Source organism: Tenrec ecaudatus, chromosome 6 (genome assembly GCF_050624435.1).
Source record: "Tenrec ecaudatus isolate mTenEca1 chromosome 6, mTenEca1.hap1, whole genome shotgun sequence".
Classification (NCBI taxonomy): domain Eukaryota; kingdom Metazoa; phylum Chordata; class Mammalia; order Afrosoricida; family Tenrecidae; genus Tenrec; species Tenrec ecaudatus.
Genome location: NC_134535.1, coordinates 77,910,372 through 77,931,054, shown reverse-complemented (window position 1 = coordinate 77,931,054; position 20,683 = coordinate 77,910,372). Strand labels below are relative to the sequence as shown.

At 35.3% G+C, this 20,683-nt stretch overlaps 2 protein-coding genes across 2 annotated transcripts; both read right to left on the bottom strand.

Annotated features, from left to right (window-relative positions):
• Positions 1 to 5,142: 5,142 nt before the first annotated feature.
• On the bottom strand, positions 5,143 to 6,081 carry LOC142450956 (olfactory receptor 6C3-like). The gene has a single exon (XM_075552890.1). The coding sequence runs from the start codon at positions 6,079 to 6,081 to the stop codon at positions 5,143 to 5,145; it is 939 nt and encodes a 312-aa protein (XP_075409005.1).
• A 4,360-nt stretch (positions 6,082 to 10,441) lies between these two features.
• Positions 10,442 to 11,371, bottom strand: LOC142451474 (olfactory receptor 6C1-like). The gene has a single exon (XM_075553266.1). It carries the CDS (start codon positions 11,369 to 11,371, stop codon positions 10,442 to 10,444), a length of 930 nt encoding a protein of 309 aa, XP_075409381.1.
• Positions 11,372 to 20,683: the final 9,312 nt, after the last annotated feature.

Below are 20,683 nucleotides of genomic sequence, written 5' to 3'. Positions count from 1 at the left end.
TTAATGCCTAGGATATAGATCTGTAGGCATTGCATCTAATTTTTGGTATACTTCTAATTTTCTTATATTCATACTTCACACATTCCAAGTCCCAGTCATTAGCAGGTTTTCGCATCTATCTCTGCACCATGAGTCATGCCCTATCAGCAAATGAAGATCCCTTCTCTTAGTCTTTACTCCATTTATGTAATCATTAGATTCTCAATTGTCTTATATGCATGTGAAAGTTGGATATTGACTAAGGAAGATCAATGAAGAATTAATGTATTAAATAAATATTCTTCACCAGAACCTTAATTCAAAGTATCAAGGACTACCAAAAAAATCTAACACACCTGTTTTGGATGAAGTCTAACCAGAATCCTCTTTAGAAGCAAAATGTGAGACTTCAAGTACCTTGGACTTATTATCAGAAACCAGTCCCTAAAAACGGCATCATGTTTAGTAAATGCAAGGGGGCAGAGAATAAGAGCATAAAACACCCTCAACAAGAGGGATTGATACTGTGGCTACAATAATGGGCTTGATCAGAACAATTGTGAGGATGCGGTTTTGTTTTATATTGGATCACTCTGAGTTGGAACTGACTGAAAGGCATTCAATAGCAACAGTGTGAGCATCACTGGTTTAGCATCCCTAGAGGACCCAGTTTATCACCCGGAGTGTTCTTGTTCAACTCTCTAGCTTTAGATCTTGGCATATTTTAAAAATAATTTACTGTGTCTTCTCAATATTCCCTTTGTAATTTTCAGTTCAGCCTTCCCTCCCCCATGTCTTCAATCTGCTTTACTCCATATTCAAGAACAAGTTTCAGAGTTATTTCTGACATGAATTTTTTGCATTTTATATCTTACTAGTCTTGTAATAACCATGTGTGATGTTCTTTATGGTATCTAATAGCTCTCTTGCTTCTCTGCGATTCTTGTACACTGCACCGCACTTGTTCTTTCGATGCCCTTTAAACTCAAATGGGATAAGCTTCGGCTGAACCTTGTCGCACGTTCTTGCTTTCATTATCTTCTACTTCAGCCAGAACTTACACCTGAGCAAATGATGGTCTGTTTTATTTAGCGCCTGGCCTTGATTTGTTTGATGCGGTGAGTTTTAGCATTCATTCTTATCACCAATTTAGTCAAACATATTCCCGTGCACTCTCCCTGACAAGGTCGACATGCATGCTCAGTGTTTATGTCCTTGGAAAAAGGCCTTTGCAGCAATGATGTTGTTAGTCTTGAACATTTTGATCATGTGACTTCCCGCTTCGTTTCTATCACCAAAGCCACATTTTCTAACCACCAATCCTTCCTATTTGTTTCCAACTTTCTCGTTCCAATAGCAATTTTGATGGCATGTTTTATCAATATCAAAGTAGTTGGTGGAATCTCTCTAGTGATTTGGGCTCATTTAGCCATTAGCCTTTTGAGGCTTTAATGGTTGATGTGTAAATTTAAATAATAATGTTTACTAGTTTTTCTTTTAAGAGGAACCCTGGTGTCAAAGTGGTTATGCATCGTGCAGCTAACAGCAACTAAAAATATATGGAGTAGAACGAAGTGGGGCTGCAGATATGGAAACATCCAAGACAAAATCAATCACCTTGCACGATTAGTTTATCAACTTGAAGCTTTAGGGTCAAGATTTCATGGAATTCAATCAATTGGAATAATATGTTCTACCTCCAAATTTTGTATGCAGCATCTGGAGTATTAAAAGCTTATGAACACGAATCTAACATAAAACTATTATTTTATATTTGTAAGTAAAGAGAAAGAATTAATCCCAAGAATCAGAAAAGGAGCTTGACTTTAGGACTAACTGTCCCCATGAGCTCCTACCTTTATTATCATAAGGCTTTATTAAATGTTGTCCCACTCTCATGATTAAGTGTTATGATCAGGGGCATATTAAATGGGTTGAGTTAGAATGAGTGAAATAAATTCTAAAAGAATCCAGAAATATTTGCTGAACTGAGTTTGGTGAAATCATTTAGAATATTTCTGTAAAAACTCTTTAAATCTTCAAGTGAAACTAGCCCCTAAGAGTCTATTAATGAGTAGCAAATTATCTTTAAAAGGGAAAAAAGCCATCAATTAACATAGTGTTATGAAAAATATATTGAATTCAATGTATTAAAAATACATTGCAACCTGTAAGAATCATAACTTGACATGATTATGGCTCTCCTCCCATCCCCCACATTTTTGCATTTGAAGGAGTTTAATCTTACCAGTTTCTATTGTTGATTTTAGTAAGAATAAATTGAATTTTTCTCCCCTACAGGTTTCTTCTTTATACATAGTCAAGTCTTTGCATTTTTAACTCCATATATCAAATGGACGACGAATTAGGAAATAGAGCTTTGATTATTTAAAAAAACAAACAAAAATCAGAAACCTTTAACCTAAAATGAAATATAAATGATTATAAATTCCAAATACTAGAGATTTAACGTTTTCAATTAGATAATACATAGAAAACAATGGCATTAACTAATGATAAATATAATCATGTATGTAAACAACATTGTGACATAAAATTGAAAAGCTACATTGTAGACAATTTCTTTATTTGTCCTTCTGGAGAAATAAAGCAAAACAAATAAACATGCTTAGTGGATCAGTAGATTGCTAGAGGGGTAGATGAAGAAGGGTCCAAAAAGTACAGACAGCCTCATGTTTGTCTTAGGAGGTGCCTGGTGAGTTTGAACTGCCGATCTTGTGGTGAGCAGACCAAGCATTCAATAGAAAAATTACATACATTTTAAATCTCAGAGCTATTAGGTGAGAATCTATCGAGTCCTATTCTACTCTGTGGATTTAATGCAAAGCTGGAGCCTTTTCCTGAGTTGTGTTCATCTGTGGAGATTGATAAAAAAGAGGAAAAGCCAGGGAACAGGAAAAGGAACCAGGAAGCAGGAAGAAAAGGCAGGAAGACCGCAGGCTGGATGCAGAGGAGGATGCACCCACTGTTGGCAGGTCCCATGAGAGGCCACTGCTCCCAGGCTCAGCAAGCAGGTACTTGGCTCAAGTAGGAACTGGAGGCCAGTGAACCGTATGCAGGATCCAGACCCAGCAGAAAGGCTATCACAGTGTCTACTTGCATAGAAAGTATACCACCCCCACTCCCACCCCCACCACAACCTTACATCACACCCAGGGAATGTCATCAGCGCACTGGCCAGAGTAAGGTTCACCCTGCCCTTCTTACTATTGGTTGGCTGCTTACAGAAGATTACATTACGGAATTGAGTCCACTCTGTTGGGTATCATCATGCATGGGACATTAAACTTCACTACCCTTGAGTCAATTCTGACTCAGAGCAACCCTATATGATGGCGATAGAACTGCCCCTGCTGCTTTCCAAGACTGTAACTTTTTATAGGAGTAGAAAGCCTCATCTTTCTGGGACAGAGCTGACATCGTGGTTAGCAGTCCAACTTGTAGCCATGAGGCCACCAGGAGTCTTTCCTACGCTGTGATGGCCAAACTACTGAGAATTTGACCCAGCCATGTTGACGCACGCCTAACTAAAGAAACGGCATCTTCCCTGCTTTTATATATTGGAGGTACTTAATTTATTTATAGAAAAACCTCTCACCATAAGGGAATACTAATTTTAGATATCTCATAAAGCTGTTGGAATGATTAAATGAGCCAATATATTTAAAAACATTAAACAGGTCAAAGCTAAAATAATTTATAAAAAAAGATTGATTTGTGTTCTTACTACTATCATTACTACTATAAATGGTATAAAGAATCTGAATATATGTTGCCTTATAATATTTTAGAACTTTTAAATAGTTCCATATCATTCACCATCCTTTTGTAATTGTGGTTATTGGATTTCACAGTAATTAATTGTGGTTATTGGATTTCACAGTAATTAAAAATATATACTAATATTATTTCTGCTACGTGGGAAGAATTCCACATACTTTCTGATAGAGTTTCCTTGTATCTTAATGTTGTATGTCTCTCATAAAACAAACCAATTCTATTTGAGATCATATTTTAACTTATATTAATTTATATTTTAAAGATTTTTCATTTATGAATCGAGATTTCCCATTTTTTCTTGGAGGAAAATATTATAGACTCAACACTTATATTTAATTAAACAGGTTTTTCTTTATAAATGTATTGTCAGACAAGGTACTCAATACCACACACACACACACACATAGAGAGAGAGGCAGAGAAATAAAGAGAGGGACAGAGAGTATATATATATATATATATATATATATATATATATATATATATATATATATATATATATATATTCACAGGTATATCCTTATTTTTAAAAGAAAATAATTATGTTTTTGTTTATTATTTCAACTGATAGCTTACATACCAGACTTTTCTGCACTGAACTATGGACAATATAGAGACAGGTGAGACCAAAGACTTAACACTTGCCTCTGTGGGCAGGTGCAGAGAGGAAGGTGGAGCTGTGAGGCACAAACCCTTCCTGCTAGTCAGGCAACCAAACAGCCAGAGGGGCCGAGCTCACTCAGTACCACCCTGCATCCATCCCTTCCTTGTGCTCTACTTCTGGCTCCTTTCTTTCCCTCGCTGCTGCCAGGGTCCCTTTCTTTAGCATCTGCTAGAACAATGGCAACGCAACAATTATAAGTAGAATCTTGGAGATTTTAATACGTATTCACACAAAGTTCAAATCAGATACCATTCATTATGTGTTAACATACACCTGTCATTGGAACTTCTAGGGACAAAAAAAGAATAAGATAACATCTATTGGGTTTTTGTAAGATTCTTAAAAGTTCAACACTACTTCATATTACAAAAGGCTACCATACTGAAATTAGTCATTTTTCCTTTATATAATGTGAAATGATCCTGTTCATATCATCTAAGGACTGAGCTACAAAGATGAATAAAAATACCAATTTTATGTAAACCAAATATATCTGAATGAAATATTTATATATGCAGAATCTTTGGTCAATATTCAGCTTTATCAAAGTTATTGGGTGGATCTATTGAGTACATTATAATTTGTAAATTAAGAAAAGTAGAAATACATAACTATAACGAAAATAACAGAGCTTTCTGAGTGTAAGCATAAGAGATGGCATTGGCAAGAACTTTATTCTCTTAATGCTACTAAGAAATTCATTTACCAGTGAAAAATATAGCCTTTTGGACTGTGTCCTTAAACGCTTGCTTCACTTGCTGGTTCCTCAGAGTGTATATGAAGGGATTCATCATAGGAGCAACAGAGGTATTGAGAATAGCCACTCCTTTGGTTAAGGATGCCTTTTCTTTCGCTGAAGGGTTGGCATACATGAAGATGCAGCTCCCATAAGAGATGGAAATGACAATCATGTGTGAAGAACAAGTGGAGAAAGCCTTTTTTCTCTGAGTGGCAGAAGGCAGTTTCAGAATGGTTCTAATAATGAAAATGTATGACAGAATGATCAATGCCAAGGTGAAAAGTAGAATCACTATTGCAGAGTAAAATCCAATCACTTCCAGGAGCCATGTGTCTGAGCAGGATAATTGCAAGAGCGGAAAATAGTCACAGGCAAAGTGATCGATAACATTGGAGCCACAGTAATCTAACTGGAGAAAAAGAATTACTGGAGGGAATATATTTAAGAATCCCGTCAGCCAAGCACAAAAGACAAGTAGCACGCAGACTCTCTTGTTCATGATGGTTGTATAATGCAGGGGTTTGCAGATGGCGACATAGCGGTCATAGGACATGGCAGTTAGTAGGTAAAATTCCGTTATTCCCATGAAAATAAAGAAAAACAACTGAGCGGTACAATTGTTGTATGAAATGGACTTATCTCTAGTAATGATGGTGCTCAGAAATCGAGGGATGCACACAGTAGTGAAGGATATTTCCAACACCGAGAAGTTCCTAAGAAAGTAATACATAGGCGTCTGTAGATGAGAATCCAACAGGGTGAGAGTGATGATGGTCAAATTTCCAGTGACACTTAGTATATATGTCATCATTAAAAAGAGAAAAATTACTACCTGAAGATCTGGGTCATCAGACAGCCCTAGAAGAATGAATTCTGTAGGTATTGTTCGGTTTCTCATTGCTTATCACCCCCTCCTTTTCCCCCCTGTATCCAGTCAAATTTGTAGAATACAAAAAAGTTAAAACCAGATGGATGTTAGGTGCGATTTTTGTAAGTATTCATAATGATATATAACCTATAATATTAGTTAACTCATGTTTCCATCAGAACTGTACTTTCATGCTACCTATCACTCAAGTAGCAAATTTAATCTCAAGATAAGAAATGATCTCTTTACTTTGAAAACATACCATGGTAGGTCATTGCTAAATATTCTGACAGAAACCACTTCTGTAATGCTTCCTAACATTGAGTTTCTAATTATTCATCAAATATTTGCTTTTATATAAAACATGAAAATATGCTTACAGTTTTTCCTTTATTCAGTATTATAGAAATACACTTCAATTCCAATAAAATCTAGAGTTAACAGGTTACAGACATTATTTATTCTTATTTGACAATTTAATATTTCAAGGATTTAAGGCCCCGTTGTTTAGGAGACGTGTACAAAGTTAAAAAGTAGTCAGTCACATATAATAATCTCAATGTATATTACACATGTTTATTCATGGGAAGGCTATATTTTCATCTGTTCTAAGTTTTCTTTCTTAAGGAACCAGTGTTGCTCCGCTGCTACCCAAAAGATAGGAGGTTGGAACTCATCAGTCAGTCCATTTCCTAGGGGGAAGGAAAAATCTACTTTTTACAACACATAATCAAATATTTTAAAATATATTTATAAAAATTAAGGAAGAAATTAGTCAAATGTTGCCTAATGAGAAGCAGATATCCCAAATAAAAGATCATATTAAATTAGTAATGGATTTCTTATAATCCTATTAGCATCATAACCTGACACTTAAACTTAGAAAACATAATGAACAATACAAGGTTTGTGGTTTTCCTTTTCTGAAACTGCATGATCATCTCAGCACTATACCATCTATGAATCATAATCTCATCTTTATAATTAGGAGGATTGTCAGTCTATATTCTCATTCCAAAGAACATTTCAATCATTTGAATAAAATTGAGTGATGTGTATCATATTGAAGAAAAGTACATTTACTTACTTCTTGATTCTTATGCTTCTGATAATTTCGTGGGAAAGCTCCTGGCTGGTTAGTGGAATTATTTGTATTATTTCAGAACTGGCAGATTGAGTAAAATTTATGTAGTAGTATTGTTTCTAAAACCAAAGGAAATGACTTAACTTTTCATTGCTCTGAAAGATAATGATGCTAGGGTAGGAATAACTGACTTACACTCTCCTGGATTCTTGATATTACAAAATGTTTGAGAAAATTTACTATGATACAATACATTTGTGGGTTTTGCCCTCTCTCAGCTATTCTTATACAAACACAGCTAATCATGAATTGACTTAAGGCACTCTTCCGTTTGTATAATATAGAAATTTTTTATTAATTAAAATATATTTCCCACGAAGAAGTCCAAATAAGTATTCAAGCATATGATTATGTAGCAATACAATCTTAATAATATCTTTCTCAGATTTGAGAGATTGTGTTAAAATATGAATTAAGAAATGTTTCTCTCTGTGTATGTAATAGAAACAGAGCTGGACTTATTATATACGAATCTTTCTTCTTGCCTCAGGGGACATCATTATGAAAACAAGGTGTGCCAAGAAAATCATCATTGCAAGCTAACAGTAAATTGACATTGTTCACATATATGTGTGTTCGTGTATACATATATACATACATGTGTCTATATACATACATATAGTAGAGAAGGTATAAAATGTATTATTATTGAAATAAATATGATAATTTTCAAAGTCACACATGATAGCTTGGTCTAGCATTTGGTTATTTTTTAATTATACAAGTGGTTCACATATTTTTTTCTGAATATTTGGTACCCGCCATCAGGGGAATTAGCGTTCATACTCCTTTATATTTTGGCAATCCCAGAGCGATCTTTTCTACTATAGCACAATGAAATTATAGCATATTGCTTTGGATTTCTAGTATGAATTCATTTTCTTCTGAAAGGGATAGCATATTAAGATCCTGTATGGATTTGTATCCATATACTACATACCCCAAAGCCACTGCCATCCAGCTAATTTCAAGTCATAGCAGCCATCCATAGGGTTTCTAAGGCGGTAAATCTTCATGAAAATAGACAGCCTCATGTTCTTCCCAAGTAGTTGCTGATGGATTTGAACCCTTGGCCTTGCAGTTTACAGTCAGTTTACAGTCCAACACTTAGTTGGAATTGCCACTAGGTCTCTTTAAATACCATAGAGCACCTAGAGAGATACCATTTTTCCTAGCAATTGCCTATGTACATGCATACGTGCATCGCATAGCGTTTGGTTTTCATCTTCTCCGCGTGTATCAGTATTTCAGAATTTATATGTATGTGTTTATATTGATGCATATGTGTGTATCAGTGGCACAAATGGTTAATGCTCAGCCACTAACTCAAAGGATGGCAGCTTAAATCCATCCACAAGTGGCTTGGAACAAAGACTAGATAATCTGCATCCAAAAACTCACAGCCACTGAAAACTTTATGAAGCAATTACTGCTCTATAATAAATATTTCTTACATAATAGATAGAGAAATACATTGTTGTTATTGTTAGGCGTCATCTTCCAGTTGCTTCCGACCCATACTGACCCTATGCACTCAGGGTGAAATACTGACTGCTCCTGCACGATCTTCACTTTTGTTCTTATGCTTCATCCCATTGTGGCAGCCACTGTGTCAATCCATCTTGTCGAGGACATTCCTCTGTTTCACTGGCCTTCTATTTTACCAAACATGGTGTCCTTCTCTGAGGAATGGTCTGTCCTGAAGACAGGTTCCAATGATGAGACTAAGCCTCTCATCCTCTCCTCTTAGCAGCACTCTGGTCACTTTTCTTCTGAGACATATTTGGTTGTACATTTAGCATCCATGGTATTTTCAAGATTTTTTGGCAACACAATTCAAATGCAAAAATTCTTCTTTGGCCTTCCTTACCAATATCCAACTTGCAGATGCATATAAGGCTTTTCGACATTCTACCGAAGTTTCAGCAGCAGGTGGCCCGATGCAATGTGCCTTTGAGAAGTTCACTGCTGATTCCATGAGCATTGATTTTGGATCCAAGTAAGACAAAATCCTTGACAGTTTCAATCTTTTCTCCATTTTGTCATGATCTTATCTATTGGCCTAGTTGTGAGGATGAGGGTCTTCTGTAAATTGATGTTCAATCCATACTGACGGCTACAATTCTTGTTCTTTACCGGAAAGTCCATAAAACCCATCTCATTGTCAGCAAGCCAGAGTGTGTCACCTGTACATCACAGGTTATTAACAAGTCTTTCCCCAATTCTAACGTCCCATTCTTCTTCGTGGATTCCACTGTCTTTGATGTTATGCTCAGCATACAGATTGAACAGTGGTCAGAGGATACAATACTTTCAAACTTCTTTCCTGCTCTAATGCATGCAGTATTCCCTATTTTATTCACACATTTGCTTCTTGATCCATGTGAAAGTTGCCTCAGGAGCACAATGAAGTGGTCAGGGATCCAATCCTTTTCAAGGCTAAACCACAGTTTGTATGGTCCCACGGTCATTTGCCTATGGGTAGTCAGTAAACCACAAGTAAAGATCTTTGTGGTATTCTTTGTTTGCAGCCAAGATCCACCTGACATTAGGAATGATATCCCTGGTTCCATCTCCTGTAGACTGCTGTAGTCAAAAGGCCTGGAAACAATATGGAATGCTACTTGGAACCAGTCTAGAATGCTACTCTATCCAGAATTTTGTGTATATACCAACCATATTCCCTTGGCCACTTCTGTCATCCCACCTTAAACTATGATGCAATGATCTGCTGCCAACTTGATTTTGTGACAGTTTCCCATTACTTCATATACTATTTAAGTGGTGATGTTTGTATAAATCCATGGCAACCAATAGGACCTTGTGCTGATGGTTCCTTCATCTGGATGATATACTTATAGTTTTGTCCTATAATAAATCTGTCTCCATAAATAATGCATGAGATTTTGAGTATCTTTTCTTTCCTTGAATACTATTAAATTCTGGCTATCAATTCATTAGGCTAAATTGTAAAAAGTCTAGCATGTCAAAGGATTAACACTCTGATCATAGGCTGCTAGTTAGAAATCTTTGAATAGCTCTCCTGTATATATAAATATCAATACTCACATGGATATATTTTCTTCATATATCCTTATTTATGGCCGAAAACAAAAGTTTAAGTAAGTGTTGGGAACAAGAGTGCAAGTAATTAGAAAAAATCTAGGGAGATCATATGGTTTCTGAAAAGTATTTTCTTTTATTTCACTGCTTTCATCATGTCTGTAGTTTATGACAGCACCTTTATTACTTAAATGCAATCTTCCTTGCCATGTCCATGAAGGCTCTCTTGACTTGCTGATTCCTTAGGCTGTAAATAAAGGGGTTCAACATGGGCGCTACCGAGGTGTTTAGCACAGCTACGCCCTTGCTCAAAGATACCCTGTCCTTGGCTGATGGATTAATATACATGAAAATGCAGCTGCCATAAGAGATGGAGATGACAATCATGTGGGAAGAGCATGTGGAAAAGGCCTTTGTCCTCTGACTAGCAGAAGGAATTCTCAAAATTGTTCTGATGATATATATGTAAGACAAAATTATTAATGCCAAAGTGAACAGAATAGTAAGCACAGCGCAGGAAAACCCTGCTAACTCTAGGAATTTGGTGTCTGAACAAGAAAGACGTAATAGGGGGAAATAATCACAAGTAAAATGCTCGATAACATTGGACTTACAGTAATCAAGCTGCGTGAAGTGCATAACTAATGTGAACACGATTAAGAATGAAGCCAACCAAGAAGCAAAGACCAGCAGTGTGCAGACTCTGTGATTCATGATGGTCATGTAATGCAGGGGTTTGCAGATGGCCACATACCGGTCATAGGACATGGTAGCCAGAAGGTTAAACTCTGTAACTCCCAAGAGAATAAAGAAAAAGAACTGAGCCATACAATCATTAAAGGAAATAGTTTTATCCCCTGTAATAATGGTCCCCAGGAACCTAGGTATAGTGGCAGTAGTGAATGAAATTTCCAACAAAGAGAAATTTCTGAGGAAGAAATACATGGGGGTCTGGAGGTGAGAATCCAAAAGGGTCAGGGTGATAATGGTCAGGTTCCCAGTGATGCTGAGCATGTAGGTGATAAACAGAAAGATAAAAATCATGATCTGTAGCTTTGGGTCATCTGACAAGCCCAAGAGTATAAACTCTGTTACTTCTGAATAGTTTTTCATTTCTTCCCTCTCTCTCGTGAAATCTATAGGAGAAAACCCAAAGAGAACACAAATGGGAAAGGGAATTATCCATATATAGTAATGCAATTTGTCTCTGGATATAACATAATATGATATACTTCCTTTTAGAGGACTTTACAATACTTCAATATCAATATATAATATTTAAATTAGACTTTAATCATATGATATACTCTGTGTTAGTATGTAAGGTAAAAAATATACATATTTTTCCTTCATTAAACTATATCTAACATCAGAAAGAAGTTTCTTCACATAATCACATAAACTGGATGGATAGAGCAGGGATTTGAACCCAGGTTTTTAAAATATATATATTTAATAATGCTAGAAAAAAAAAAGCCTGCCTACTGACTTTCAAAGACACTTACATGAAAGATTGATTTCCTTCTCATTGGATACACCTTATCATTTCTCAAAATGTAATTAAAAGTGTTCCATTTCTTAATTCATGTAGAATTATAATATTTTATAATAATTATATATATAGGGTATTTGTACCAATTTAGGGGCACTTATATGGGATGCCACCCAACATTGGAATTTATTGTAGAATTATTTTCTGTTATTGTGACACATTTCTAAGTTTCTACACAAGTTCAAAGTTACCATTCCCAGCTTTCCAAGTTGAGGGTTGGTTTTGTGTCCTCATTTTTAATTGCAAATGTGGCTCATTATCAGGCCTATCCTTAGATATTAAGAGAATGAGAGGTGGCCAGTAGAAGTTCAGAACAGTGTAGCCCACATTTTATGAATATCTAAAATGACGCATCGACTGCAAAGGATATTTTTGTTTCAAAATTCTCCCATCAAAATCTCTTGATTATTCTCTCTTAAAGACATATGAATATGTATTTGCAGTTTTTGGATGAAAATTATAATATGTCCACTTGTATCTGTTTCTTTTTTCTACATTAGCATTCCTTTGCATTAGAAGTCCTATTTTATCAATGCATTGAAGTAAGCATTAAAACAGCATGAAAATCCTTCATTTTTATCCTTATAAAAACAATAATAATACACTTTAAAACCAAGCAACACATTCTGACTGTAACCTAAAGCAGGTCAGTAGATCAGCCTTTCTGTGGATTCTCACTAAACAGTAAAGTTTTGGTTGCAGAGTGATGAGAAGTTTCTGTAATAAAATATTGAATTTACCATTGAAATTTCACCAGTTTATTCTATTTTATTATTCACTTATCTGACTGAGTTTTATTTTCATTCACTTCACTGTTTCAACAAACAACGACTGTCTGGATTCAATGAACATTCATTCCAGCTGAGCTGGATGAGGGCCAGTGATACTGGGAAAGTGTAGGAGAGTCACTTAGAAATGAGTATTTCCTTTTGAAGTTCTTCAAGGAGAGGAGACCACCGGCTGAAGGACACCTGTAGGAAGAACAGATATCACAAGGAAGGGTGAGCTCAATCATATATTGTGTGACTATACCAGGCACCAAAATTATTGTTCTCAATGAATAATCCTCTATAATTAACAGCTGCATTTAGACATAACAGCATTGGGCTGTGATCCACAAGGTTAGCAGTTCAAAACCACCAGTGACTCTGCGGGAGAATGATAGAGTTTTCTACCTATTTGAAGAATTGACTAATCAGAAACCCAGTGGTTATTCTACCTTGACTTACAGAATTGCTGAGTCTACATTGACTAGACGGCAGTGAAATCGGATTTCCGTTTTATGCTTATTTTTAAAAATTTCAGGGATAGATTTAGATAATGAAAAATAATTCCAAGTTTCCAAATAGTTATTGTCTTTTCCCCTTCATATTCCGTTTACTTTCTATTCAGTTATGATTTTTTCTCAGTAATTTTAAATAATGTTAATAAAGTTCATATTCTTTTTTTTTCTTTTCAATAAATCTCTCTCCTCCCGCACTGTAGTCATTGCTCAACACTCATAACTATCAAAGAATGTTCCTTTTAATATGAAAACTTTTTCTCAATTTTTAACAAAAGCCATATCCCACTATTTTATCTTATTTATTCTGGATTGTTCCTTGTTGAGTCAGACTTTCAGATCATTGAAAATGAAAATGGCCGAATTTGATAAGCATACACTTTCCATTACGTTACGTGAGACACCTGAAGTATCTCTAGGGGATTTTGGGAGACTTTTGCTACTCTGAGAAATTTGAAGGACGGGATTCTGGAGGAAAACAATAACATTCCCTAACTTGCCCAATATAAGAAGAAACTGTATTTAAAAACCCGAGGGAGAGCAAACAATTAATACCTTTAGCTGCCACCTAATAGTTGGGTGTTCAAGTACACCTCAAGTGCCTCAGAAAAAAAGCTGGCATTCTACCCTTGAAAAGTCTAACTTGAAAACACTGTGAAGCACATTCATGGCCTAATACTGTATGCATGTTTACATTTAGGATATTCTTTCACCTGGTTCCTTTGTGACTGTGCTCAATAACCTGTATTATCATACAAACACTTCATTTTGACCGAATTAAAAAGGTCTCATAATAAGAACCACTGTAGTGTCCCCTAAGGCAGTCTGGTAACTCTCAAATTGACCTTGGATTTTGTCCTATAATTACTACCGAACTTTTTCCCAAACAACTGTGAAAAAAGTGAAGGAGCTTTTTCCCCAATAAAAATGCATGAAGTAAATTCACAAAAGTTAGGGAAAAGTTACACTGTTTTACAAAGAACAAATGAAGAAAAATAACTCTCCACACCACTCTTTCCAAATGTGTAGGTTTTTTAAAGATTTTAATTTCTTCATTTACTAACTAGGTAGCTACCATTAAGATAGTTTTAATTTTATAAGGAAAAGAATTCCCATGAAATGGTTGATATCTGAACTTGGTATTAATTTTTAATTCATGGAATTATTAATGAAATTTACAGTCTTTACATTCTGGTAAAAGTAGACTTTAAATGCAACTGAGTCATACTATAGTATTGCAGATTTTGACAAGTTATTTAATCTGTCTATGTTTCATTTTAATTTTTTAAAATGTTTCATGGAAGTATTGTGAAGATTAATGTAATAAAACAAAATTTATTTATGTAACATTTTACTTAAAGTATGTGCTCAGAAACTGTGGTTGTTTCTATCTTTGCTATTATTTAAAATTATTTATGATCGTTTATGTGAGGAAAATATGTAGGTATGACAATAATTATCATAATTGTAGACATTCATTTGAAGGACATGTTAAGGTTTTGCATACTTTTATATAAATTATATAACCCTAATATAAAAATATGAAGACTCTGATAAGGAAAGACCTTAAGTTACATATATTCAATCAAATTCATACTTTTGGTAAAAGGAAGAATTGGAAGTCTAACATGTTTATGTCTAGAAAGAAAGCCAATTTTATTTATTAATAGTAATGTTTATTAAATGACAATGCTTGTAATCAACAAGAAAGTCTAAACTCAGACAATGATTTCCTCAATCTATTCTAAGTAAAAAAATGTAATATAAACTAAATGTAAAATATTCATATTGCATGATTCTTTAGACACACATGGGTCCGGACATATCTATATATACAGAGAAACATCTCAAGAATCTGTTGAGCTACAAATGAACGAACAATGCTAAAACAAGAGACATCCTCACTGACTTCCACTTTTTCCTCTTACCTCTATTTGTCATTCAAGTACACTGAGCTGCCTGGTTGAAATTGTTAAAAATCCATATAGACAAATATTTCTTCTTTGGGCCCAGATATGCAGTATTTCTAAATACAACTCTCCGCTACTACATGCAACATTGTGTTATTTCTATAGCTATTATTCTCTGATATATTTTCCATTGTAAATATGAGTAGCAAAATAGTGAGCAGAAGAAAGGTAAAGAGTTACCCCGAGCCTCTCTGGACATTGGTCCTGTAAAGATTCCGACCTCTGTTAACTACTTGGTGTTTTATCTACCACCTCTTCCTCAGACTCATGGGAATTATTTCAGTGACAGCAAGAGTCAAGGGAAAATACAATCAGTGTTTTAGAAATGGTATCAACATTCGTACTAAAATTGGAATAGGAGGCTTGGTCTAAAGAGACATGGGACAAGGTCCAAGGAGACAAAGTGGGCATAAGGAGTAGGTCACAACTGCATGTATTAAAGGCTTCAGAATTCCCCGCATCTGGATTTCTCTGTAGAATAAGATAATATTCATTAATCAATAAAGTCTTGTTAGAAAATATGAGATTTAAACTAAATCAAAGTCTGAAATTATGTCCACAAATTATTGCAGTTGCAAGTCATTTGTCACAATACTAATAAAATTAATTGCTGCTCTACTGTCAATAAAGTTTATATTTATCTGATTTTAATGCAGGATATTTCCTAGTATTTATAGAAGCAGGAAGTCTATGAATTTAGGAAACATTTAGATTTGAGGATTTCATTTTAGATGACAAAAAGGAAATCCATTTATTGATTTGCAAATTTCTTTATTCAATAATAATATTGAGCAATTATCAACTTGGGAATAATTGTATAAGTCACTGGGAATAAAAATAAATAACAAAATACATGATTTTCAGCTTCATGTACTTTATATGGAAGCAAACCAGAAAGAGAAAATGACAAATGTCACACAATAATTTGTGAAGATTTTGAAGGATAATAATCAGAAAACCTGCACCTCAATGCAGTTTCTTTCTATTATGCAATGACATTTTTATCAATAATTTCTTCCATTGTGCAGATATTGAACCCTTTATTTCTCGGTCTATTGTCAAATATTAATATTTACTAAAATACAATTTTAATTTTTCTTCTGAATCACTGACTTAGCAAAATAGGCCATTCATTATTTGTGAAATATTTAAATTATCCTTAATCAACTATAGTGTGTAATAAAATTATACTCAGGGACAAAGTTAATATGTGTGGTAATGTAATTGTTCATTTCATAATATATGAATAATAATAAAGCTCTTTCAGTATTTTCTTGAAAGAGCTATTTTGGTTGATATTCTAATTTCTTATTTTCAACTATATTGTTTTAGTTATTTTGTGGAGGTAAAATATTTCAATAACACTTTCTTCTTAGTATATAAATCCTATGACATTGCAAGGATATGTAATGATTTTTTTTAATGTAGTGCCAGGTTCAAGAGAAATAGGTTCAGACTCAAGCTTTGTAATTTATTTGTTTTATAACCTCAAAAATATTAAAGTCCTACTTTTCTCATTTCTAAAATAGGATGAAATATTTGTTAAATCATGGGTTATGTAAAATATACTGTGTAGGAAAGAGTAACAAGAGTTATTATATGGAGTTTTCATTAGCCATAATTTAGAATATAATGTGAGCTGTAATTTTGAAATAAACTGTTGTAGATACATTTTCTTTTCTGAGCAACATTTCTTGGCCTGCTAATAGACCTGTTAGACACCATAGGTCACACACCATTGAACATCAGGTGATAATAAAATTTGCCTTTACCTGAGTGTATTGGTTGTTATTGGACTTTCTAAGCTGCAATATTGAAATAGTAATCTCTCATCAAACTTATATAATACATAAGAATATGCAGAAGACACAGTTAAAATACATACACACATGGCTCTTTGTGACCCGTTTCTGCTATTACAGTCTTTATTCTCTGATAGCAAGTTCAGAACCATTATTTTGACTAATAACAACAACAAAAAATTAGACCTAGATGTACTGTACAATATATTGGTGTCCATAATGAATGAGTATTTGAAAATTTACAAGTCACAGATTATTGTTGTTTTTCAAATCAGTTCCAACATATTGGCTCATACATAGAATAGAACAAAACATTGCCAGATCTTGTGCCATCTTCTCAAATCTTCAGTTTGAGCGTGTTTTGCAGTGACTGTGTTAACCCAACTCTTTGAGCATCTCTTTGTTTTACTCTGACCCCCTGCTTTGCCGAGTATGATTTCCTTCACCGGGTCTCTCCTGATAATAGCCAAACTACATGAGAGGAAATCTCTCCTTCCCAGCTTCTGAGGAGCATTCTGGTTGTACTTCCTCCAATTGATTTTTGTTACTCTGGCATTCTGTGGTTCTTTGAATGTTCTTCCTCAATTATAATTTAAATAGATGAATCCATCTTCACTTTTCCTTATTCATTGCCCATCTTTCACATGTGGATGGAGTCATTGAAAATACAATGGCTTGGGTCAGGTGTATGTTAGGTCTAAAAGCGCTATCTTTCCTCATTAGCACTTTTGGGAGGTATGGTCAAGCAGGTTTGCCCAATGCAATCGTCCTTTGATATCTTCCTTGCTGCTTCTATGATCATTTATTATGGAACCATATAAATGAAATTCTTAACAATTTATATCATAATGTTGTTTACTGATCCAGTTGTGCAGACTTTTGCTTCCTTTATATGGAGTTGTAATCTACACTGAAGGCTGTAATCTTTCATTTTCATCAGCAAGCATCTCAGGTCCTCTTACCTTTCAGCAAGCAAGGAGTCATCTGCATGTTGTAGGTTATTACTTAGTCTTTGAGTTCTGATGCCACCTTATTTTTCTTATAATTGACTTTCTGTATTTTCTCACTGTATGGGTTTCATAAGTATGATAAAAGCAAACAATCCCGACACATATATTACCTTATTTTAAACCTCAAACCATCCTTTGGTGTGTTCTATACACAGATTCTACATGAGAACAGTTGGTGTTGTTTCCTTTGCAACATCCCTGAGATCTTCTCACTCACAAAGTCAAATATCTTTGCAGAGTTCAGCCAAGATACATTTGACACAAAAACTATATGTTTCATTCTATGTCCTCTTCTAAATCCACTTTGAATGTCTGGTATATCACTGGCAATGGGTAGCTGTGACTGTTTCTGGATTATTTCCAAAAAATTTCACTTCTTGCAATCTTAATCAAATTGTTTGATAATATGTGCATTGTGTTGGGTCATCTTTTTTGCAATAGGTATGAAGAAGAATCACACTGAGTGGACACTGACTCGGTGAAGATGAGTTTGGCATAGGTCTTCAGTTGGCTAATCAGGGAGCGATCTCTCAAATACCTTTTTGTTGATGGGTGAGAACCTCCAGCACTTCATATGTTTGTGTAAATATTTCCAGTGACATTACATCAATTCCTGGTTGTTGTTTAGTGCCATTGAGTGAGGTCCAATCCATAGCAACTCGATACTCAACAGAACAAACCAATGCATGGTCCTGCATCAGCCTCTAACTCAGCGGTCCTCAACCTGTGGGTCGCGACCCCCAAAAACCCTTTCAGAGGAGTCACCTAAGACCACTGGAAAACACATACATATTTCACAATAGATAATTACATATTGTTTTGCGATTAATCATTGTGCTTTACTTATGTTTCATTATGCTCAATTTGTAACGATGGAACTACATCCTGCATATCAGATATGTCCATTATGATTCATAACAGTAGTAAAATTACAGTGATGAAGTAGCAGCAGCATTTTATGGTTCTGGGTCACCACAACACGAGGAGCTGTATGAAAGGGTCATGGCCTGAGGAAGGTTGAGAGCCACTGCTCTACATTGCCCCTACGCCCAAGTCCCTTGTTGTTTCCTCAGGGTCAAGGTGTCTCCTTGAGGGCCTCCCTCTTTTTCCTTCCCTTCACTCCACCAAGAATGATGGCCTTCTCTAGGACTGGTCTCTCCTGACATGTCCAAAGTGTGTAAGACAGCTTCTTGCTATCCTTGCCTCTAAGGAGCAGCCTATCATACTTCTTCCAAGACAGAAGAGTTTGTCCTTGAAGCACACCATGATGTTCTCAATATTCTTCTCCAGCACCGCATTTCAAATACACGGATCCTTCCCAAGCTTTCTTTATTCAATGTCCACTTTTCATATGAATATGATAAAATGTAAAACATCATTGCTTGTGTCAGGTCCACCTTACTCCTTGCTTTTCAATCCTCTAAAGAAGATTTTTGGCAGCAAATTTACCTAATGCACTATCTCTTTTGATATCTTGACTACTTCTTCCCTTTGAAATGTTCTATTCATCTCCTTGATGTCATCTTTTTTCCCAGTTGCTTTCACTACTGTTAGAGTTATAGCAAGTGTCAGAGTCGCTTCTGACATCCACTTTGATCTTTTCTTTTCCCCCTAAATTTTAAATGACCCTTTGCATCCTTCATGTCTTCTCTTTCTGTCTTTTCACAGCGAGCTGATCAGGTCCTTATTTTTCAATACTCTAAAGAGGTCTTGTGCAGCAAATTTTACCCAATGCAGCTCTTGAGTGCTGGGCTGCTGCTTCCATGAACATTGATTGTGGATCCCAGCAAGACAACTCCACCCTGCTTCCTTACTTCATGAAGTTACCTATTGGTCCAATTGTGAGCCTTTGGGTCTAGTGGACATTGCATTGTGATCTACATGGTAGGCTTCAATCCTTGATGTTCACTAGCAAGTGCCTCAAGTTCTCCTCCTTCTCAGCAAGCAAAGATGTGTCATCTTCATATGGCAGGTTGTTAAGAAGCTTTCTTACAGATTGAATGGGTCAAATCTGTCATTGGGATGTTCTCAAAAGTCAAGTTGCATGACCCGCGGTTGTGTTTTGTCTCATAAAAACTTGTTTTAATTTTCCTCACCTTACACTGGACCTTCCAGCTGAGCAACTAATGATCAGCTAGCTTGGCTTTAGCTGCTGATACTGAACTTCCCCAGCATCTGTTTCCGCAGATGTAATCAATTTGATGTCCTTGTATTCCTTCAGGATAAGTCCATGTGTTTGGTTGTTGAAACAACATATTTGCTATAAACAAGTACTTGATCTTGCAAATACTATCATCCTGTCTCCAGGTTTGGTTCTATTGCCAAGTCAATATTTTCCAAACTCTGTTATTTCCTATTTGTTTCCAACTTTTGCATTTCAATCTCTAATACTTAGCAATGCATCATTATTGCTTGCTTCATAAATTTCTCACTGAAGTCACTGGTAGAATTCAATTTCTTCATCACCAGCTTTTATGATTGGTGCATAAATCTGAATAGTAATTGTTTTGATTGGACTTCCTTGATAGCATGCACGCACACACACATCATCTTTGCAAAGACAAAACTGTGCTTCATGTTTGATGTTCTACTGTCCCTTTGGACAATGAATGTCAGTCATTGTATTCATCTGGATCATGTTATTCCTGGCATAATAACTCATAAGATTTTCTGATTCATATTGGCCTATGCCAGTCCATTTCAGTTCACTAACACATAGGATATAGATCTTCATGCATTCCATTTCATTTCAGGAAACTTCCCGTCCACCTGGATCCATACATTTCACGTTCCAAATTAAAAGCATGAG